The 19,725-nt window shown below is 41.0% G+C and overlaps 1 protein-coding gene across 3 annotated transcripts in view; it reads left to right on the top strand.

The window, feature by feature from the left end:
* Nucleotides 1-19,725, top strand: part of ADAM8 (ADAM metallopeptidase domain 8) — a 190,609-nt gene that overhangs the window by 145,212 nt on the left and 25,672 nt on the right. For all 3 annotated transcript variants that reach the window (XM_029609582.1, XM_029609581.1, XM_029609580.1), the window contains 5 exons: nt 3,367-3,550; nt 5,188-5,265; nt 7,558-7,642; nt 7,950-8,067; nt 17,911-18,100. In XM_029609582.1, coding sequence (XP_029465442.1) covers nt 3,367-3,550; nt 5,188-5,265; nt 7,558-7,642; nt 7,950-8,067; nt 17,911-18,100 — 655 coding nt within the window. The remainder of the gene's footprint in view (nt 1-3,366; nt 3,551-5,187; nt 5,266-7,557; nt 7,643-7,949; nt 8,068-17,910; nt 18,101-19,725) is intronic.

Here is a 19,725-nt window from a genome sequence, read left to right as displayed (position 1 = left end):
TTTGAAAAACCATTCCATAGGTCTGAATTTTCAAAAGTTTATATGCACAAAAATGGACTTTACATGCATAAATGGGCTTTTGAAAATTGCTACGATATGTGTTTTATATATACACGTGTAACTACTTTGAAAATTCACTCCTTTATCAATAAAGTTAGCAATTGAAAAAGTAAGTGAAGCTTTATAAAATGATAGAAAATTTGGAATAAAAAAGGCCTCATCTACATCAAATTGCTAATGAAAAGTCCTTCTCCCTTTGAAAATAATAGATAAACAGAGAAGTCCTTGGCTGCCAAGGAAAGCAGGTCTGCCTGCAACATTATACGTTCCCAAAATTAAGTGCAAATGCAGTTACTAATAGCCTACAGGGACAAATCAATTCAGTCATCTTTCTAAAGAAGGCCCTGATGTGCACTCGGCTTTTTTCATATGTTAGCATGCAGTTAGCCCAAAATATGAATCAGAGGCACAAAACGTGTACATGAATTATTCCCAAAGAACATGATGTGTACAAAAGTTATGTTTTAAGCACACAACAAGGCACATAAAATATGCTTTGTGCTCATAAATGATGTTTGATGTGCATAAAAAATGCACTTTCTGTGCAGAAATCCAGTTTTATGCATGCTAAGCATGTCTTTGTGGTGCATTTTTGGAGACACTAGCTTGTTAAACTCCGGATGTATTAGCATACCTTTAGTTTACTGCATTGGACTTAACTCTTGTTTTAGCATAAAAGTATAAAGAATGTGTGCTGAAGGTCAGCTTGTATTTTTACTCACATCTTCTTACATCAGGGCCTAAGTCTGCTCCTAAATCTCCCTTAGCAGTGAAGCATAGCTAGCCAGGAAAATCCACATCTCACTGACCAAGATGCCCAACACTGGAGAGAAGCAGAGACAGCAGCATATTACACCATATAAACTCCAAAAGGAAACTCTTTGGCACAATGCAAGTATTAAAATGAGCACTAGCAAGAAAGTTGACTGATTCTGGCTTAACATGTGAGGTTCATTCCTTTGTTAAACAAGCCCATTTGTTGACACTGCACCTGAGAGAAGCATAGACAACAGCAGCTCTAGTGGGCATGTGAGGAGTGGTGATAGCTCTGAGGCAAGGGGGAAGAGAAGCATTGGTGCCAGGAACTCTGCAAGGAAGAGGGAAGCAGTGCTAACTCTGGAGATCTAGTGGAAGATGGAGTGAGAAGCAGTGGCAGCCCTGGAGAGTGGATGGAGGGAAGAGATTAAGCAGCAAGCTGCTGCAGATCAGTCACAATTGAATGTGAGGAGGTCAGATTACGGTGTTTAGCAGTTAAAACCAAACACACCAATTTTCAGATTGGGGGAGGGGTAGAGGTTATCAGGCTTCATTGATTTTAACCAGTAATCAGCAGCCCTAAGTATAAAGCTTAAAATGAACCCAATGTATTAAAATATACTTACATTTGAGTTGGAAATTAAGGATAAAAAATTTCATCATCCCGCCCCCCCCCCCCCCCCCCAACACACCCATTCACACACAAAATATTAATTGCCTGAGCAATATACGAAAAGACAGGGTGAAATACACATAGTTTGGTAATTAAAGCAAATATCTTAGAACTTTATTTATAAATGGCATAAAATGGGCAAAATGCATTGATAAATAAGGCCTCAAGTACCCTAAATTCTTGTAACCAAGATGAGGGGCTCAATAGGATTCAACAGAAATGGATTAGTATCTGTATTGAATGATGTTACCACTCAATCAGGACTTAATCTAATTAGAACCTATGTCTTACAGCTTCAAAAGCAGAAGTGCTATCATGCCATCTAAAGACAACTTTCCCTGGGTCCTACTCTAGATTTCCTGTAACTGGCGGAGGTGATTGGGAGTGAGGAATTGGTCATTTAACTTTCATTTTGTTATTAGTATTTAAGGATTCATACTATAGTGCATTGTTCTCAAACTACTTTCGACACCTTATAGTCTCATGTCCTTTTTCGTCAAGGGGTCCACTCTAGCAATTGGCTGAGACCTCGCTCACTCACTGAGCTCACAGCCAGTGATTTTAATTTCATTTCAATCAGGGGGTATAAGCAGATTTCAGATAAAATTCAACTTCTTCCATGGCAATCATCTGATACATTACACATTTCATGGGAGATGAATCCTTGATATCAGAAGTTGTCAGTCACAAGCACAAACTCTCAGAGTCCCTTTACTTTCTGTAGGTTATCCTAGGCAATGACTCTTGGAAAACCTCTAGTCCCTGAAACCCAGTGGTTTTTTTGCCTCTATCTATCTCCTCCTTAACCTCCATCCTGCTGCGCTGGGTAGGTTTTCTCTCCTGGACTTCCTTCTCTGTTTCAGTACCTGGTGGGTAGTCTCCTCTCCTCCTTGGTTTGCCTGAGTTGCAGGGGAATTACTGATCAGCAAGCCCCAGTGTGCAGAAGCAGCTGCCAGTACCCTCGCTGGCAAACTGCCAACAGCATAAAACGTTTCCACAAACTCCAATATTAAAAACAGGACTCTTTCCCTCAAGGGGAAAGGAGCCCTAAGGATGAAGGCTTTCTTCCAAGGCTTGGGAAAATTTTTAAACAGTAAACAAAACTTTATATCTCAACTGTCTTTCCATTTGAAGGATGAAAATGTTAGCAGATCTTAGGGATTTAACTCTCTAGCCCCTTTCCTTAGAGTTTGCAGTCTGTCCCTTCATGGAAATCCCACTGATCCACAACTGAAGGAAAATCTTCCTGCGCATACCCTGTGAAAGGCGGCGAGGGTGTGAGCCCTTTGTGCTGCGGCATAGTTGTCGCAGCCTCGAGGGTGAACCCACAAGGCCTGCACTGGCTGCTGGCACAAACACAGCCCTTAGCGGGACAGTCTGGAGCTTCACCTTTACAGGCTGCCTCTCCTTCAGGTTGAGTGCTTTGCAGGGAAGGGAGTGGTTCTTCTACTCACTACTCTCGAGATGTTGTCCTGAAAAACTCTAGGGGTTACTATTATATTATTATTATTATCATCAGGGCTTTTTTTCAGGGGGTACTTGCCAGAACTGAGTATTGGCACATTTTTCCTCCACCTGTTTGATTTGCCCTGTGGTCACTCATCCTGCATGTGAGTATGGGCACCTTTTTTTTTTCCAGAAAAATAGCACTGATTATTATTATAAAAATACTGGGAAAAGCAATTGGCATCCTCCCATAGCTTGTGCCTTAAAAGAATGTTTCAGTCCAATACCTTCTCTTCCCAACACATTGCATGGTAAGGATCTATTGGGTCCTTACATATGTATAGAATTAAAGGTTACTATTTAATGGAGGGTGACAGTCCTTCAGAAGGGTATGATGCATTTATATTAATTTACTTTTGTCTTTCTCACAGGGACGTCAAATGTGGAAAATTGCATTGTGTAAATGGGAACAACTTGCCCATCACTCATAAATCATATGTTATCACACTAAACAGAGGACAGCAATGTAAAGTAGCAGAAATAGCTGATGATGTAACTGGGAACTCACCAGATCCAGGGATGGTGCCAACTGGTACTAAATGTGGTGAGAAAACGGTAAGACGTTCTGTCTTTTCATCTAAGTTACAGAGCAACACTGGACACTCGTAGTTCATGAAGCGGTCGAACATGCAGCATTTTTGTAACTGAAAATCTTTTAATTGGGCATGATTCATTCAACCATATTTAACAATAACACTTACTAGCTTGAGTGTCATTAGGATAACTTCTATAGTACAAGGTATCAATATATTGTCTCGCAAGAGAAGTTTATAATCTTCATAGTTGTGCTAATTATCGGACCGATACAGTAAAATCGCGGGAGAGCGGGCGAGTGCCCGCTCTACTGGCGCGCGCACAGGACACTCTCCTGTGTGCGCAACACAGTATTTTAATTTATTAAAATTAGGGCCGACGGAAAAAAGAGGCGCTAGGGACACTAGTGCGTCTCTAGTGCCTCTTTTTTGACAGGAGCGGCAGCTGTCAGCGGGTATGACAGCCGATGCTCAATTTTGCCGGCATCGGTTCTTGAGCCCGCTGACAGCCACGGATTCGGAAACTGGACGCCGGCAAAATTGAGTGTCCGGTTTTCAACCTGCGAGCCACAGGCCGATTTCAAATTTTTTTTTTCTATTTTTTTTTACGTTTTTTTAACTTTCGGGACCTCCGACTTAATATCGCCATGATATTAAGTCGGAGGGTGCCCAGAAAAGCAGTTTTTACTGCTTTTCTGGGGACTTTCCCGGTGCCCGGAGAAATTAGCTATTACCCCTTACTGAATAAGCTACCCCTTACTGAATAAGGGGTAAAGCTAGCACGTCCAAAATGCGCGTCCAACCCCCCCCCCCCCCCGAACCTAATAGTGCCCACAACATGCAAATGCATGTTGTGGGCACTATTAGGTATTCCTGTGCGATACAGAAAGTAAAATGTGCGGCCAAGCCACACATTTTACTTTGCTGCCCGTTTTATAGGGCCTTACATTTAGGGGCCCAGTAACATGAGATTCCTAAATGTAGGTACCTGGCCTTAGTAATTATTCGAAAGAGACAATTTAGGGGCTTAATTCCCAAAGTTAGGCTCCTAAACTCTGTGAAAATTGACCTCTATGTAACTTCTTGCAGTGATATTTTACACCTTTTTACAAATATTAATAGAAGATGTTTAAGCGCGCTAAGGTAGATTTTAAAAACATACGCGTGTGCGTACTTTTGTTCGCGCCAGTGGCGCGAACAAAAGTACACCAGATTTTATAAGATACGCGCGTAGCCATGCGTATCTTATAAAATCCAGGGTCGGCGCGCGCAAGGCTGCGCAAATTCGGCAGCCTGTGAGCGCCGAGCCGCGCAGCCTGCCTCCGTTCCCTCCGAGGCCGCTCCGATTTCGGAGCGGCCTCGGAGGGAACTTTCCTTCGCCCTCCCCCCACCTTGCCCCACCTTGCCCTCCCTTCCCCTACCTAACCCCCCCCCCCCCCCCCGGCCCTATCTAAACCCCCCCTTACCTTTGTTGGCACGCCGGCGCGCGAGGGCCCTGCGCGCGTAAATCCAGCCGGATTTACGCGCACAGGGCATTTAAAATCCGCCCCTATGGGTCTGATTTACTAAACATTTTTCTCCTATAGACACAGAAAAGGGGAAATTTCTTAGTTAATTAAGCCCTCTATAATTGTTAATAAATATTTTTATCTCTTTTAGGTCTGCTTTGATGGTCTATGTCAGAGCCTGTCCATTTATGGTGCAAGCAATTGTTCATCAAAATGTGGCAATCATGGGGTATGTATCATTCACTTCTTTACTTATTGTGCATCCGTTTTAGTTTCAAATGGATATGGCTGGCATTGTGAGCCACATTTGTTTTCTTGTTCACTCATGTTTTGGACAAAATATTTGCATTATGATGTAGCTAGATACTCATTCCACAGGGAAACACTTCATATTCAAGGATCCAGAGCTCAGCTTGCCCATGTTCTAGCATATGAAATCATCAAAATATGAAAACATAGTTTGAGTCAGATGGAGTCAGGACCAGTGGGTTATGTGTTCCTCTGCTAGCACATGGGAGACGGAGTCAGGTTTCAAAGCTGACGTCACCCTAGATATACCCCTGCAGTGACTTCCGCTCTTCAGTATCTCTCCATCTCCTAGCAGATCAGGATGCTATCCCCAGACTAGCACAGTGTTAGCAGGATTGCAGCACAAAGAAATTTTACCTTTAAAGGAAGATTGAGCCCTGCTCTCTTGCGGTGTTACCTAAGGGTGCCTCCCCAAGTTGAGAATTCCTGAGGTGATTTAAGAGATCCCTCAGAGATGTGCCTTGGTCCGGTATCCGGTTCCAGGCATGGGCTTAGCTGCTGAAGCAGCCGAAAGGCAGTGGGTGCAGAAGCCGAGCAGGGCGGTGCAGGCGAAAGCCCTCTCCCCCCGCAGCCGGAGACCATCTTTGTACTCAGTCGGTAAATGCTGAGACCAGGTAAGTAGAGAAGAATTCCTCCGATCCAGATGTGTGGGTTTGGCGTCATTTTCCCCCTTTGGCCGTCGGTACGCGTGGTGCGGGCCGGCCTTCTGTGCGCCTAACGTGTGCGTATATACGCGCATAGCTGCAAGCATAACTTGGCGCAGATTTTGTGTCATAGATGTGTAATTATTAAAAATCTGTTAGTTCTTCAGGTTGGAAGACGTGGACTAAGGTGCCCTGAAGTACCAGACGCATGAAGCACTTTTCACGTCCTCACAAAAGTGAACAAGTTCAGTAGAACCTCCAGCCTGATGCAGACAATCTTTGTTTGATTACTGTTAAAGTTCTGGTATCCTCTGGATCTCAGAAATAAAAGATCACATGTTACCACACACTGTGATAGGCGAAGCATGCTATGCAGTGTCTTTAATAGCCTTTAACACGGGTAATTTTCAAAGACATCCATGTGGATAAAATCGATTCCTTGACCTGTGAAAATGGCGCATTTCAAAATTCTGATACCAGTTTGATAAATGTTATTATCTTTAGCATCTTTTTTGGTTTTGTTATTGTAACCATTCATTGAGGTGCGTGCTTACTATATTTTCCTGTCATAAAACTGCCCACCCAAGTCAGGGGTAAGCTGCCGTGCGTAGAGCCTGTGCGTGCGTGTCAGTTGCCCAGCAATGAGCAGTGGCATTCCTGGAGGCGGAATGGGGGAGGGGGGTGGTTTATATTTACATACAATGGGGTAGATCTTTAAAAAATACGCGATTGCGTACTTTTGTTTGGGCACCAGGCGCGAACAAAAGTACGCTGGATTTTATAAGATACACGCGTAGCCGCGCGTATCTTATAAAATCCGGGGTCGGTGCGTGCAAGGGGGTGCACATTTGTGCAACCTGCGCGCGCCAAGCCCAGCGCGCGATGCCTGTTCCCTCCGAGGCCGCTCCGATTTCGACCGGTGCCATTGGTCAGCCCCTGTCACAAGGAAGGAGCAATGGATGGCCTGCGCCATTTTCTAAGATGGCGCCGGCCGTCCATTACTCCTACCATGTGACAGAGGCTGACCAATGGCACCGGTAGCCCCTGTCACATGGTAAGGGCAAAGGGCCATCGGCGCCATTTTGATTACTGGCAGCCAATGGCCCAAGAGCGGGAGATTGCTCCCGAGACCCCCACTGGACCACCAGGGACTTTAGGCAAGTTTTGGGGGGGTCAGGAGGGTGGGGGGTTGTAATTAACTACATTTTAAGGGTTGGGGTGTGGTTTTTTTTGTTTTTTTTTAATAATGTGCCCCTCCCCCCCCCCCCCCCCCCCCCACGCTAACCCGAACAACGAATTTTCCCCGAAGTTCAAGGAAAATCCGTCTCGGGATTTGGGTCCTCTGACCCATGCCGAATTGGATTATTTCTTTGAAATTTTCCAATTCAGCAAAAATGATTGCACATCCCTAGTCGTAATGTGAAAAAATAGCCATTCGCCATTCCATTCACAGATGTGAACAGCTAGCATCCAGAGCCACACTATGATCATGCTTTTGATCCTGCATGCACGAGTAGGTATGGGGGTTGTACATATTTCTTTCTAAACTTCGCCAAATTCTCTTTCAGGTTTGTAACCATAAAAGAGAATGTCATTGTGAGCCTGGATGGGCCCCCCCGTACTGCAGCAAGAGGCTGACAGAAATAGCTCAAGGTAATTAATGAGGTCTCGCTGTCGATTCGGTACAAAGCCATTTGCGGTAGAGAGGACTTGAGTGGGATTTCTGGTAGTACAGCTACAGGTTAACAGCCAGAGCCATAATGAAAGATCCCAGTTCATTTGTCAGTATTTGCTATAGCATCCTGTGAAGGGCCAGGAATGCTGATATCAAGATCAATATTGTACTATGGGGAATAACAGGGATTACAATTTTTTATTTTTTTGCCTCTTAATGCAATTTAAGGAGCCAACATTTAAATACAACATAACTTTATGTTTTATTTTTTGTATGTTGTAATAGGTGGAAGCAGTGTCGTTACCATTGTTGTAGTGCTAATAGTAGTGATACTATTAGCTGTTCTCGCAGTTGGAGGAGTTGTATATTATAAATGGAAACACAAGAAATACCCCCCAAAAAGGTAAGGATCTGGGACTGCCAGGACAGCAGAATTCTGGGCTACCGAGAAAGAAAAATGCATTTCAAAGAGGTCCCAATAAGCTGGCTTGCCACTTGCTCATTCATGGGGTAGACAATTTTAAAACTGTCTGCCCTGGGACAAAGTCCTTGGGTACTTTCTACCTGGGGAATTTGGATCGATTCCCAAAGCGAAGGTGTGCACATACATTCACTTTGAAACCTGCCGGGGTCTCGAGGGACATGCGGACATTTGCTCCTGTCTTTTGCGCCGGTACATTATTCCCGGATATTAAGACATGCAGAGTTGGAAATGCAATCCACACGCCAGGTATTTTTCTGCCCTGACCAAAACACTCACGCCAGGAACGCCTCCTATAAATGCAGCTAAAAGTGAAAACAATTGCAAGGACAGGTGGCGTTTTAGCCGCCATATTGAAGAAGGGCAGTGTTCAGACAATCAGTCTACACGTGTGAGGGGCTTTGGACAATCTCATGCCCAGATCCTCCTATTTCCATCCTACTCTTCCATGCAGCCTCTGTCACGTCATCACAACTTTATTTTTCCAAGTTCTTTCTTATTCAGTTTTACATGTTAAGAATAACAATAAAGTAAGACTTCTTATACACATTGCTCTTTGTTTGCCAGTAAAACAATACAGTCAATGCTTGGTCAAGAACTATGTTATTTGATTATTATAGACCTAAAACTGAACTACTGTAGTTTTGTCAAATGTCTGCTCTTCAAATGTTTTAGCCTATCTAACAGTAAACAAATTCCTTAAAGTCTATATAAACTGCTTCTGATTATGGTAGGTACATAGAAATCTCTCTGTTATTCATTTTTCTTTGGCCTGGCTTGCTTTCTTCCAAATCTGCCCTGATCCCATTCACTGCCATTTATAATAGGGGAGGGAATTTGAACCTGAGATACTGTGTCCTTTGTAGCAATGTTATTTTTTTATCATCAAGACAATTTTCCTAGAAATTATGAAAGTTTCTTATTGTAAAAAATGCATTAAATGCTTCTGGAAAAAGCAAATTTCAATTCCAGGAGAATATTCTGACATAACATCAGTTTTCATTCTTCAGGTACTGTCAGGCTTTATACCTTGTACCATTTCAGAGCTGTTCTCTGTAAGTTATGTCCTCCTGGCTGGAGATGATTAAATTCTGCAAACTTAGACACCAGAGAACAACAACAGTCAGTGAAAGATGGTTCAGTCTTAACTTTGGCCATTCTTCCCTGGCATAGAAATAGAGAGGATAATTTTCAAAAGGATTTCTGCAGGTAAAGTAGTGTTTTTCTGGCAGAAAGAGCCCTTTAGAAAATTGTGCTACCAATGTGTGCATAAAATTATGCCTATAAGGGAGACGTGTTCCAGGAGGTGGAGTCTGGGAAGTGTGGGGACCCAAGTGTATACATTTTGATTTAAAAATGTACGCGTGTAAATTCTCATATCATACCTGTATGCACCAAATAACAGATGCAATTTGCATGGGTAGTTTTGCCTCCAAGGGGGTAATTTTGTAACATCGTATGTAACATCATACATAAGTTAGTGAGCAAACACGCGCACAAGTCTACTTTGAAAATTATTGGGCACAATTCTCTTGGCCACACCCCAAAAAACCCATTCCCTACCCCTTTTTTGGCCGATGCGAGATATTCGCACATCAGCACTTGTGTGCGCATCTGACCGCCTTATAAAATCGGGTAGATACGTGCAAGTGCTAGATGTGCTCCCAACTCCCAATTTCAGCATGTGTCTGGCTTTTAAAATTCATCTTTAAGTGTGGGTAACTTTTCGAGCTGCAAGCCCAAAGACAGAGCTTTCAATATTTCCCTCCACCAACTGCATAAATTTTGTGCATTCAATTTTTTTGTGTGCACAATGGAGGCATTTCGGGGCAGGGCTCACATATTCAGCAATCTCTGGCTAAAGTTGTGCATATAAGTCTGATTGGAGAAACCACAGTCAAAACTTCATCTAGGTAAAGTCATGCACATAACTTTATCCATGGATACTCAGTGGGAGACTTGTGTGCAAAAACCCTGCTGAATATCTGGGGAAAGTTATGACGGTAACTTTCAATGAGCTTGCGCGGGCGCAAATGTGCACACGTTTGTCAGCCCGCACTCATGGATGCAGCCATTTTATAATATACACGCGTATATGTGCGAATGTTATAAAAAGGGCTTACTGTGCGCACATTTATGCGCAATTTTAAATGGGCCCGTGCCTGTACGATCAAATGCCGCTTCTGCCGCTTAAGTGGCATCATTTTAAAAGCCACATGCACCAATGCCATTGGCCGTTTTCCCAGTTCGCCCAGTAAAGGGATAGGAATTCCAAAGTCCCCTAGTTTAATAGCCTCCCTTCCCCCCTGTTAGCTCTAACCTTTAAAACCCCACTGATCTGCCTAGAATTTTTTGTCTTGCCATTTACACGCCATCCGTAGCAGAAGTAAAGTTATGTGGCAGGGGATCCCGGCACGCACCAGTGTGTATATTTACTGCACAGTGTGTACTGCACCAGTGTGTATATTTACTGCACCAGTGTGTATATTTACTGCACAGTGTGTACTGCACCAGTGTGTATATTTACTGCACCAGTGTGTATATTTACTGCACCAGTGTGTACTGCACCAGTGTGTATATTTACTGCACAGTGTGTACTGCACCAGTGTGTATATTTACTGCACCAGTGTCTATATTTACTGCACCAGTGTGTACTGCACCAGTGTGTATATTTATTGCACCAGTGTGTATATTTACTGCACAGTGTGTACTGCACCAGTGTGTATATTTACTGCACCAGTGTGTATATTTACTGCACAGTGTGTACTGCACCAGTGTGTATATTTACTGCACCAGTGTGTATATTTACTGCACAGTGTGTACTGCACCAGTGTGTATATTTACTGCACCAGTGTGTATATTTACTGCAGATTTTATGGTTACATCCTGGAGTGCCCATGCCCCATCCGGACCACGCCCACATCCTGCCCCTTCTTAAAACGTTTCATTTGTGCACACATCAGCAAGTTCTCACAAATCCAGCCAGCTTTTAAAATCCTATCGGCAGGCTTCCAGCCCGACATATTTGCGCATCCCCTAATTTTGGCATGCATCGGGCTTTTAAAATTCACCTTTATGTGGGTAACTTTACTTGGATACATTTGCCACTCACCAGATTACTGAATATTGCCCTCTTAATTGATACCACAAATGTTTTTCACAAACAAATACAATGCAAACAATAATCTCATAAACAATGTACAGCATATTCTGAATTATCATCTGCATTGTGGAATCTTTTCAGCTAAAAGCATTGTCACATTTTTCCATAATGCAGATCCATTTATATTCAAAATGCATGTCAAATGGAAGAGATTTGTTTTGGAAAGTTTAAGGACAGTTGAAGCACTTGGCTGTACTTCAGAAGAACTGGGCTTGTCATTTAAGTGATAATGAATTATGAGTGACCATGGCTCCATGACTGAGAGATTGAATTTCAGCTTGGATGCTAACACAGATACATGCATTTTTTTTTTCAAGAGTTTGTATGTTTGCAAATAATCTTTGGAAGTCAACACAGCCAAACTAAGATATACAGGGTGACTTATTTTTCTAGGTAGACACTTATAGAGGGTAAGTTTATCACTGTGTGCACTGGGGTAAAGTCTGCATGTACCATAGCTTCAGCTCATGTTACAGTGAAAGTTGAAACACTATAAAGAGGGAAGACTGTAACTGCACAGCTTACACATAGGCAGAGTAGTATTCAAACAGACTTCTTTTATGCACAGAAATGGCCTTTTTACCAGTTGCCCATCCAATATGTGGGTAAACTTATGCGCACATAAAAGTGAATTTTAAAAGCCTGATGTGCACATTAATTAGGTTATATGCGAATATGTCGGGCCCATGCGCACCTAGCAGATTTTCAGAGTTACCAAGCTATGCACACATCCCCCAGAAGGCACACATCTTGATTCAAAAAGGGGTGGGGCATGGTCTGGGCGGGGCGTGAACCTGAGATGTGTGCTTAAGTACTTAATGCGATCCAGCGTGCACCGAGGGCCCCTGCTGTGTAACTTTACCTCTGCTATGGATGACGTGTAGGTTAAAAAATAAAGATAAATAGGGAGATCGTGGGGTTTTAAGGGTTGTGGTTAACTGGGGCGAGTGAAGGCTATCAAACCATGGTGGTTTGGAGGGCAAACTGGGGATGAACTGGTAAAACTGGGAGGGGTGTTGGTGTGCGCCCCTTTTAAATTTCCACGATTTACGCGGTAGAAGAGGGATTTGCGTGCACATGCGCGCGCCAACTTGAAATTTGGCTCACATGTGCGCGCAGCCAGGCTATCTTAAAACATGCGAGCAAATGTGTGCTGATGTTATAAAATGGCCATGTCCCTGGGCACGGGCCGATGTACGTGCATCAATGTGTGTCCGCGCGGCAATTTGAAAGTTACCATCCGTTTTTGTATGCACGTAGGTCATCCTGGGCTGAGCAGAAGTGTTCCCAAGGGCAGGGCTGGGGAAGCGGACTTTGGGATTTTGAAAAGTATCCAGATACATTTCAAAGAAGAAAAAAAACCTGCACATTTTTCTAGCAGGTGTAAGTGTGTGTGTGTGGGGGGGGGGGTGGTAGTTTTGGTGGGATAACTTTCAAAGCAGACTGCTTTGAACATTGATTTAACAAAGGCACGTGTTTGCCGACTTCTTATGTGGGCTGCTTGAAAACGATTCTCCACATCGGGTAAAACAAGGACAATGAAACATGTAACACAGAGAACTAAAATACACTAGATGGACCCAGAAAGTCCATGAAAAATTAAAATATTGTCTGGCAGCTCCAGCACACACCACAGCAAGCCACGGGATCACACCAAAGTTGGATTACTTCTGTGGTTTGCTGCTTTGCCAGCAGAGGCAATTCTTCCCTTTATCAATGAAGCCGTTTTATTTCTTTGCTTTTGTTTTCTTGACCTTCAATTGTTGCTTTGGGAGCATTTAGCTCATAATATGACATTAGAGTATACGCTGCATGCCATCACCTGAATGCACTTTGCAATATTCTTAAGTAGAGATAAATGTACATATATATATATAAGGTTAGATCATTCTTATAGTTAACTCCTGTTTGCTACAGAAGGATTCATTTTATTGGGACTCACACTCAGTAGAAAACAAGCTTTTCCCTAATTTGTGTCTAAAATATAAGAAGCAGATCAGATACATGTTTCCATAATTAAATTAAAAGGACATATTTATTTATTTTATTTATTTATTTAACATTTTTTTATACCGAACTTCATGACAAGCTTCATATCTGACCAGTTTACATCGAACTTAGGGATTAACTGAACATTACCATATAACATATACATATTTATGCTACTCCTGCCTCTTAAATTGTGCCCATTATGAATTTATATAAAAAAAAAAGCAAAGAGCCATAAAGGTGAATTAAAAAAAGTTACATGCATACAAATTAGCATATCTGCACATAAGTAACATGCTCCGTATTTTATAAATGTCGAAAATATGCACGTATTTTCACTTTCACACGCACATATACATGTGTAAAAAAACAGGCAGTCTAGGGGCGTTCCAGGGCTGTGCCAATACTTACATAAATTGCTATTTTAAAAGTTTACGTACATTTGAAAAGATCACCTGCTAATTATCTGGCGTAAGTGATATTAAATCCGTTTATTGTGGTACTGACTCGGTGGGTGGTATGGGTGAACGGGGCAGGAACTTCAAGCTGAAAACCAGGAGAGTCTCAATGACCTGGCGAAAGGACTGGGTGAATTAATGGGATAATTGGTAAACTGGTTAATTTCATTTACATGCGCATTTTTTAAAATTGGCCGAATTACCACACAGATCAAGACTTATGCAAGTAAGTCCTACTTTACTTTCACATGTAAAATTTGTGCTCATAAATTTTTAAAATAGGTAGGAAAAGTATGTGGTTTCAATGCATTGCATGTATTCATGCGTACGCCTACATACATGCACATATTTTGTGAGGTAGAGATACCCGTGTTTTATAAAACATGTATATAGCATACCCATGGGTTATAAAGTACTGTGGTAAAATCACACACTGAATATCCACGCCTATATGCTGCCACGCACAGTTTGAAAGTTATCCTAATACAGTTTAAAGAGATGTCAGTGTTAAACTATTTTATTTATTTACTTATATTTCTATTTTTGTTCTGCTGTTCCAGAAAGCTCATAGTAGATTACAGTAGATTAAAAAGCATTGGCTTACTCTGCTTGGGAGTTCATTTCAACATTTTTATTCTTTAGAAATACACAAAAAGGAACAATGGCTTGATGAAACATTCACTGTATGAGTTGTTTAGTTTTCATAAAATTCACACTTCCCTAATTTTTTATAATTATCTCCTATTTCGTGCTGTCTTTTTTTCTCTAGTTAGCTCATCGCAATAGTCTTCTCTCTGGTTTGCCTGATACCTTGCTTTGTGTTCCTCATACTGAATAAACTATTTCTTGTTTCTATGCTTTCTCCCTCCACATTCCTACCCTTCAGATGTCCTTCTCTTTTTTTCTAATATAAATTGAAAATGTCCATTCCAACTTGCCTATCCACAATCTTAAATATCATGTCAACTATCACTTAACTTTCTACTGTTCCAGAATTATGATTTTCAGTATAGTAAGATTCCCTAGTTAGGGCATCATATAAGAAAAAGAATCAAAAGAAGAATAATAACAGAACCAATGTTCATTTAAAAAAATCATTGGATATGCATACATAAGTCTCTATTTACTTATATAGATATATATTTGTTACATGTTTCATGTAGCAATGAATATACTTCTTGCATATCTGATTTTGTGCTAAGTTAAATGAATCATCACTTATTTCTTCAGTTCACTTAAGCCACAGTATTTCCAAGTAAGATTTTGCAACTATTGTAAACAAAACAACATTTTCTATAGAATGCTGTGCATTTAGCAAGCATCAACACTTATTTCCTCAGAAACAATAAAGAGTTAGAGGCAGAAAAAAATTCTCTGTAGACAAAGTCCAACGTAAATTTGTTTTTGAATAGAATAAAGATGAAATCTAAAGATAGTAGCACACAGAAGGAAGTTGTGAACTTGCAACTTTTCTAAAGAACACACAGCAAATTGTAATACTCCCCTGCTTTCAACTTTTTAAATTTTATTTTTAAAGTTTTATAACCCATTCCATCTGCCATGGTACAAAATTTCATGCATAAAAAGAACTTTTATCCATCAAAGGTTCACAAGCAATAACAAAACAGATATATTCCTCTGTTAATTATTAAAACCAGATGCACTGCCACCATCTCAAGCACCCAAAATCTAAACATCATATCATCAAAAACATAATCAGGCTCTTGATTCTAAACATTAAAATTCTAATTTGTTTTTAGAAATTATTTAGAATAAAATTATACCTCTAATTAGAATTATAATTAGAATAATTATAAAATTATTTCACTGGTACACATACTAAGAAGTAACATTTTTCTTTATCATTTAAAAATGTAGCTATTCAGCAATTATTATTAAATTCTTTTAAGTTGTCCTTCAGAACCCTTTGGAGCACCCATATTCCCTCATTTTCTTTCTGATTGGTCTATGATGGTTATAGATGACAGCACAAGTTATATAAACAAATCATATCCCATTTCATGTGAGATAATTTGGGATATTGCTCCAACATGGCTGCCTCATGGGGTTGAGGACAAATGAGGAGAGCTGCATAAAGAAATTCAGAAATTAGATTTAAAAGTAAAACTTATAACACAAGAGGCCAGATTTTCTAACCTAAGTGCGGGTGTAGATTTGTGAGCGCAACCTGGTGCGCACAAATCTACACCCGATTTTATAACATGCGCACGCAGCCACGCGCATGTTATAAAATCCGGGGTCGGCGCACGCAAGGGGTGCAGACATGTGCAGCTTGCGCGCGCTGAGCCCTAGGGGAGCCCCGATGGCTTTCCCCGTTCCCTCCAAGGCCGCTATGAAATCGAAGTGGCCTCGGAGGGAACTTTCCTTCTCCCCGCACCCCGGACCACCCATGCCCTACCCCTTTTTTCAAGCCCCGGGACATACGTACGTCCCGGGGCTTGCACACATCGCCGAGCCTATGCAAAATAAGCTCGGTGCACGCAGGGGCGGGTTTTCAGGGTTATGCGCGTAATATTTGCGTGTAACCCTTAGAAAATCCGCCCCAAGGTGTTCATTAGTACTTGTGTGTGTGAGCAGTATAAACTCAATTTGCTTATAAGCTGTTTTCTACACCTCTAGCAGCAGCCACATTAAGGATAGTGTCAGAAATGACATCCAATTGGTTCATGTAGTGTAGATGATACCATTAAGATATCACAGAGACCAATGCAGTAAGGTATGCTGAAGTTTGCAAATGTTTATAGAAACAGAAACTCGTGCACTAAAATACATACAAAATGGCCTTCACAGGCCGGTTTTCACAAAAAAGATAACTACATCTCGTAAGGTGTAGTTATCTTATTTATGAAGTTGTCTGTAGGAAACTTCTGTATGTAAGTTTTCTACCAGGTTCAATTGCATAGAAAAACTTACATACATCAAATTGCACCAACTGCATGACTTTCCACGTATCATAGTACATTGTCCTCTTAGTCAAATGTACCAAAAAGACCCATTACAATAGAATCATTGCTGATGTTGTAAAATAATTACCCACAAAAATTCAAGGGAATTGCTGTGAATCTGCTTCAAGAATTAAAAAAAATAAGTTTACAGTAACATTTTTAATTGAAACAAGGTGCAGTCCATATTCAAAGGCCATTGAGAATGATAATGTAATAGTTATACATCTGAATGGTTTACCCGGCTATATTAGCTCTTACCTGGCTAGAATTTAGCCGGACAAGAAGGAGTAGTTCCATGGGTGAGCAAGTTGCGGCTAGCTCTGGTTAGGCTATAGGGCTGTCCTAAAATTAGCCAGATTAGACATAACCGAGTAACCTTAAGATAGCCGGGTATGTTTAGCCAGCTAACTAGCCCAGCCGTACAGTAGCTGAAAATGGACTCTGATATTATTACTTGCCCTAAGTATTTTTCAAGTACTGCAGAGAAAACAGCTTTCTCTTAATCTTTGCTGACAAGAAGTTATTGAGCAATAAATAAATTTAATTTAATACGAAATTGTTGTGGCAAATTAGCATGATAGAGGGCAAAAGAGATAAAGAAATGTAGAGAGTAGGCTGGGGCAATGACTAATAATAGATGTTAAGTATGACAGTTGTTACTAACAGATGTTAGGTATGAGAGAGTTCTTAATTTTACAAAAGGAAATGATTAAATCAAAAGAAATACAAGTACCTCTTTATTAAACTTGTAAGCAAAATAATGTGATAGGTTTCATGTCATTATTTATTTATTTAGATTTTTTATATACCGGCATTCGAGACAGCAGTCACATCATGCTGGTTCACATAAAACAGGGGTGCAAAGTAAACATAACAATAACAATGGTGCTGAAAAGGCAGTTACATATAACAAGGTGATAAGAACTTGGCTTAGAGGAAGAGAAAGGACAGGTTATTAATTTACACAAGTAAACGATAGGAGATAACCTAAACTACTGTAAACTACTAATTAACCTAAACTACTGTATTTATAACAGAGCAGGGAAAGATTCGGTTCTCATTTACTTTCCTCTTTCTTCCTGCAACTAAAACAAGATGCACTGCGGGTGAAATGAAAGGATCATACAAATTCTTGATCATCAAACCAAAGAACGTGTTTCATGCTTTGTGGGGTTTTGGTTTTTTCTAGAACGACTGTCAAAGATTCAAACTCAGGACTATCAAATCCACTATTTCAAGAAGGACGTAACAAAGGAAATGTCAGAACAGATTCACAGAATCAGAAGATCGGCTTTCCACAACTCATAACCACAACGTCCAACCTGCAAGGGTCAAAATCAGCCTTTATAACCATAATTCCTAATCGGGATTCTCCAGAGGTGGGTTTATAGTGTTAGTCATGTTTCATCAGTGGAAAGTGACTATTGCTGTAGTCGTGTCCATCCGTCCGTTCATAAGGAGTTATTGGAACCCCGCTCCAATGATAGATTTAGATGAAGATTCTAGCTTGCTAGCAGATTTCGTTCAAAGCTGTCCACAGAGACCACTGATAGATGTGCTCAGAGAGTGGGGCCATGCCTGAATTTGTAGAAGTGTAAATACCGGCCTCCAAGAAGGCACTTTTTCAACTTGCTTATGATATCGATGGGTCTTGGCTTGAAGATTTTCTTCACATATTCTTAATTGGCAGTGAAAAGCTGGTGTCTGACAATAATGAAGATTTCCTAAGTCTAAATCCCACAAGCATTTGGATTAAAAAAACAGAGAACAAAGCAATTTTCATTTCTTCTAAGCAATAATAAATGATTGCATTCTTACAAAGTTCATTTTGGTGTGGAGGGGCCGATGCAATAATGTTCCAGAAAGCGGGTGCTGAAAAGTCAGCGCCCGCTTTCTTAACGCACGCATGGCGCCCGCAAGGGGGGTGCCATGCAATATGTAAATTAGGGGATCACGCTAGGAAAACCCGCCGCAGCTGCCGGTTATGAAGACCGATGCCGGTAAACTCGGCTTCGGTTTTCATAACCTGCCTGTCTGCCAGTAATGAAAACTGATGCCTTCGCTCAGCTATTAACGTCTGCTCCAGGCAGACACATTTATCTTTTTGCATATGGAGTGAATGAGTAATAGGCTCATTCACATGCATTTGCATGTGATGAGTGCTATTACATTCACTTCGTGTCCGATGCGGGTTAAATAGGCGCTAATCCCCCTGTTTCATTAGAGGGTGGATTAGCGCCAATTTAATTAGCTGTGACTGTGACAGCCATTGGTTGTGAATGCACTGCGAAACAGAAACAATTGTTATTGCATCCTATTTGAATTTATGTTCAGAATATCTTTATAGAGTCCACATAAAGAAGGTTTGTTATAAACAATCCTTGGAATTCTATATTTCTTAGATTTATTTAATCAAAATCTGACAATTTCTGTACCAAATAATATTATTGTAATATGACATTTGACATTCCTATATATGCCACAAATAAAGAGATGAAGTGTAATATGTATATTTTTGTAATAAGTATGCAAATCTTAGGTATATTTCACTTCATGAGAATATGAAATTCAGTGGGGCCAGATTAGAGTCTCAGTGTCAATGCTGTGCACCTATTTTGATTCCTGTCCCCAGCTTCTCCTGCTTGGGATTCTCTGCTGTTGCACAATGGTGACACCTAGTGGCTATGCTCAGGGTGCACACATACAGAGTTTCTAAGTGAACTACAATCTGTGACCCTGATCGAGAACAGATGCTACAATGTTTAGGCTAGATGGAAGAGGGATGAAGGTTAACAAGATTGGAAAGTTGTACTTGTGGAGTTAACAACGTTTCCAATGGCATTCTTTATCTTTAACACTTACTCATCAGGGACAAAATTCACTCACCAGTTACTTCCACCTCCCACTACTACCCCCACCTTCAATAATTGCTTTTTGAGTAGTATAAATAGCAAGATCACATGATGAGTGCATTTTTTCGCTAGTGAATGCACACACACCATCC

Source organism: Rhinatrema bivittatum, chromosome 7 (assembly GCF_901001135.1).
Source record: "Rhinatrema bivittatum chromosome 7, aRhiBiv1.1, whole genome shotgun sequence".
NCBI lineage: Eukaryota > Metazoa > Chordata > Amphibia > Gymnophiona > Rhinatrematidae > Rhinatrema > Rhinatrema bivittatum.
Note: the sequence above shows the minus strand (reverse complement) of the source record. Positions and strands in the feature narration are given on the sequence as shown.